At 29.8% G+C, this 4,937-nt stretch overlaps 1 protein-coding gene across 1 annotated transcript; it reads left to right on the plus strand.

Moving 5' to 3' along the window:
* Positions 1-261: 261 nt before the first annotated feature.
* Positions 262-1,015, plus strand: LOC107869800 (auxin-responsive protein SAUR50). Its single transcript, XM_016716232.2, has one exon. The coding sequence runs from the start codon at positions 435-437 to the stop codon at positions 738-740; it is 306 nt and encodes a 101-aa protein (XP_016571718.1). The 5' UTR covers positions 262-434; the 3' UTR covers positions 741-1,015.
* The last annotated feature ends 3,922 nt before the right edge of the window (positions 1,016-4,937 follow it).

Genomic DNA, 4,937 nt, shown 5'->3' on the forward strand with positions numbered 1-4,937 from the left:
GTTCGAAAACGCTTTAATCTTCAATGTGAAATTTCTATGTACAAACATACGAATATCAAACCGCCAAGGAAAAGCATAAAACAAATATGAAAGAAAAATCAGGGATGCATTTTGGGTGTTAGCTAAGGAGTTGAGTTGTCCAAATCTAGTGTTTTTAGGTGGGATGACATAAGTAGGGCATAGGACCAATGGAAGAAAGAACAAAATAGAGACTCAAGAGCCCTTGTTACAAGACTAATCCCAAACATTCAATACCTATTTAGTTATCTATCCTTCCTACAACACACCATGTGCAATTGTTTTTTTCCAATCTCCCATAAATACTCTCCATTCTCCCAATTCCAATTCAACACAACTCAAAATTCAAAACTTCAAGCTACACCACAAGTGATCCTTTCTAACTTCCCACCATTTCCTCATATCAAGAACCGAAAATGGGTCTAAAGAAATCAAACAAACACATTACTCAAAGTGTAGCCCTCAAACAAATCTTGAAAAGGTGTTCAAGTTTTGGGAAAAATGAGAATGGACTTCCTCATGATGTACCAAAAGGCCACTTTGTAGTATATGTTGGTGAAAATAGGAGTAGATACATAATTCCAATTTCTTGGTTGACACATCCTGAATTTCAAAGTTTGCTTCAAAGGGCTGAAGAAGAATTTGGATTCAACCATGATATGGGACTTACTATCCCTTGTGATGAAGAGGATTTCTGTTCTCTAATGTCAATATTCCGATAAGAAAAATGTTAGGTAAAATTGCATACAAAAGACTTAATGTGATCCGACCATTCATCGAAGCTTAGTCAATCAGGCCACCCTCTTAAATTCAAGGAGACACTATTGAAGATTACTATGGAGCAGCCAGATTAGGCCATTAAATTAAATAGTTGAATTTAATTTAATTTTTTAACTTATCAAAAAGAAATCCCTTCTAATTAACTCTTTTGGGATTGAGTTTGTACAATCACATTATTAATGAATATTTTGACTAGTGGTGTTATATTTGCACCCATTTAAAATTATTGATGTTACTATTCATTCAAATTAATATAACCGAGGTCAAGTAATATGCATCATATCAGTGTATATAATTTTTTCACTATCAAAATCCACGCGACGTGCAAATTATGTTAAATTTAATTTCTTCTTTCTTCATTTTAATGAAAAATTGTGTATAAAGCCTCTTCTCTTCTATCCGAAGATTGCCTCTCATCATTTTAGGGGGCGTTTGATCATGAATATTGTGAGTATTTAAAAAAAATAATCTTTTGTTCTCAAAGTGAATAATGATATTTGAAATTCGAGTTGTTTTCGGTTGTGATTACAAATCAGAGTTATTTTAAAATTTTTATGAGTAATTTAGAATAAAATAAGTAAAAACAGTTTCTTGATATATTTCAAATTTTTAAAAAATCTGAAATTTAACTTCAAATTAAATATTGATTTTTTTGAAATTTTATGGTCAAACGAATTGATAAAAGGAATCTCCTTATCCAAAGCTCTTTTATGATATGATTCTTAACTATCTTTCTCACGCGAAATAAAAAGTGTTATTATCAAGACTTTCGAAAATGAAGTGTTCAACTTGACTAAGGCAACCATCGTACCAATATGAGTTGTGGTGCAGTAGTGGAACTGATTTATACTTAATCAAAGATCTCGGGTTCGAGTCTTGAGTGTGGAGAAAACTCTGTTGGGAGCGCTACCACCTTAATGGATCCAACAACGCGCGATCTGAATTAGTCGGGGGTCCAATACGGACATCAAACACCGAGTGAAAAATAAAACAAAAAAAAAAGGCTACCATCATAGAAGGATGCAGACATATAATGATGAATTCAACTGAATTTAATATTTTCAATATGACTAAACTACTAAAATTCTGAATCTATAATTTTAAAAGTACAATATATTCCGTAACAATAGCTTTAAAGATTGAATATTATCAACAGGATAGTGCTAAATGGCCACAAAAATTTGGCCCAAATTTGACCACAATAATAAAAAGATTATATTACCCTTTTCTTTCAAATAAACAAAGTTATTTAATTTTTAAAATAAAAGGATAAAAATATTCAAAAGTTAACTAATTCATAATGTAAACATAACTTTTTTCTATTGTGGCCAAATTATGACAAAAAAATTATGGCAAAAAAATTGTGACCAAACATGTCTTTTATCACTAGTTTTATTTTATCAAAGGTAGATACTAACTGTACAAGCATCTTGGTGAACATCCAAGATGCCTCATTATAAGATACTTAAGTTTGTCGTTTTAACTTATGGTCTTTCGACAAACATTTTTAGACGTTGGATCATAAATATTATATAATATTTTGAAATACATTTTTATTTTATTTTAAAATTTTTGTTTGATCATGAAATTAAAATGTATTTGGAATATCTTTTTACAGTTTTTGATTTTTTTAAAAGAAACCTCTTGAGATGTTTTCACCTTTTTTCCACACAATTTTCCTATTTATAAAAAAGTACATTCAAAGTCTAAAAATATTTTAAAAATACTATGACCAAACATAACTCCAACTCTATTATCAAATTTAAAAATACCAAATAAAGTGACATTTTATTTTCATGGTCAAATGGATTTGATCAAAATATTTGCTATTTTATTTTTAATATTTTTTTTCTAACTTTTCTAATTTGCCTTTTACAATTGAAAACTTCGAATTCCCCTTTATTTCATATTCGTCCTTCATCATTTTTCTCTCAAGATATTTATAAATTTTGGGCAATATTCAGAAATAACATACTTATCCCCTTAATTATGACTTTCATAATAATAGTTTTATAATTACATAATATAACAAGTTGTATTTTGTATTTTTGCAATCCGTTGCTACAAAAATACAAATATATATTATTTTTACTGCCCTTATGATTAATATGTATTTTGTATTTTTGCAAACTGTTGCTACAAAAATACAAATACATACAAATACATATGCTACAAAATGTAATTTGATAAAAGTGTTGCTATTTTTTATAATTTAATACTTAAGTATGCTACTTTATGTATTTTTTCCTTAATAAAATTAATTTCAACATTAAAAGCCCTTATGCTACTCCAAGTGGGCTCCTACTATTCGAAAAAAAACAAGGGGAAAAATAACACCTAAAACTAAAATAATTTCACAAAACTAACACCTAAATTTAAAAACCCAGTAAATAGCCATTAAGCATCACAATTCAACTTTTCCTTTTGCAAAGCAAAAGTGTGGATTTTGAATGCTAGTTACTTCTCGTTTTTTCTCATTTTTTTTAAAACGCTAGTTCATTTTATTTTTTAAATTTTGCTGCTTTTTTTATGTTCTATTTTTTAAAAAAAATTTGATGTTTCATTCTATTATAAAAAAATCACTGCTCTTTTGTGTTTTTTTCACTATTTTTATATATTTTTTTGCAGCTTTTTTATTTTATTTTTTAAAAATCTATTGCTTTTTTGAAGTCCGCATAACCACAATTGTTATACGTTGAAACATGCATTATGTATATCTATGAAATGATGACATTGACTATTAAAAAAATCATATGAAAGTTTTACTATAAGAAACTTTATTTGACCAAAACAAATACATAGGATTTTCAGGAGCAGATAATGCAACTCAGACTCAAAATGAAAAACTTAACTCCAACTTTCTTCAATAGTTTAACTGCAATTCCCCAAATCCAAAACCAACCCCCAACATTATTGCAAGTCCAAAGGAGGAACTATAAATAAAACAAGTCAAACATCAAAAAAAAAATAGATATACACATTCTATACAATTTTAAATTATGATTATTATTTAGATACATATTTTATACGACTCTATGTAGTTTCTACATGCATTCTAAAAAATGTATCAATCTAGTATAAGAGAACATCAATTGAGTATATGAACACTGCAAGTGTATCAATGCAGTATAAAAGTATATTAATGTGGTATAAAAGAGTATCAATTGGGTATAGTGATACAAGATCAATGGGCTCCACTCCTTTGAGATCGATGTTTCAAGGATCACATCTATGGATCCAAGATTTAATTGTTTTAGGGAAACAAATACATGTGTGGATGATAGCTTGGAGAGCGGGAGAAGCTACAGTTGATGATGTCATCCACGGGAGCATTGAGCCACGACATGTTTGGAAGATAGCGTGGGCTTCGAGAGAACATGGACGCCTATGACATTATTTTAGGCTTTGGGTTACTTTTGGGCCCAATAGCTTTTAGGGTCACTTTTGGGCTCATTGTGTAATAAAGACCCATGGCCTATAAATAACTAGTTTGCCTTCATTTTAAGGGGGAGATTTTAGATGACATATTTGTAGCCTCTTTTGAAAGCCTCTTTCAAGGTGGAATCCTTGTGTTGATGATTTGCTTAGAAACGGAGATTGCTTGGGGTTCTGGTTCCCTTGAGGTCACGTAAGAGATAGATTTAGGTTGTGTGTGATATTAAAGGTCCAAAAGTGGAATAAGCTTTTGAATTGTTAATATTACATCTTCATTTGTCTATCTATCTTTACTTTCTTGTAATTGTTTGTCTATATCTAGTGTAATCCATTTGTGTTCTTGTCTTGTAACCGTGTGTTGTTATTATTGCATCTTGTTCATCAAGTGTTGCTATTGTTTTTAGTGTGTTTTACTCTTGATGTCATTTCCTTTCTTGTTCTTCTTGTGAATTCGAGAGAGGTCATCAAAGGGGGTCCTCGGTTCTTCAAATCGTTGACTATTTTGGTGTATGTTTTTGTGTCTTCCTTGTCGATCTCGTATCATATAGGGACTGCATGTGCTTGCATAGAATATCCTTTTTCTTTTTTAAAAAGTGTATCAATATAGTATAAAAATGTATCAATATGGTATAAAAATGTATCAATTGAGTATAGAAACTGCATGTGCTCAATTGAGCCAAATGGCTAAAAAGGAGAATTACTTT

The sequence above is a fragment of the Capsicum annuum genome, chromosome 4 (genome assembly GCF_002878395.1).
Source record: "Capsicum annuum cultivar UCD-10X-F1 chromosome 4, UCD10Xv1.1, whole genome shotgun sequence".
NCBI lineage: Eukaryota > Viridiplantae > Streptophyta > Magnoliopsida > Solanales > Solanaceae > Capsicum > Capsicum annuum.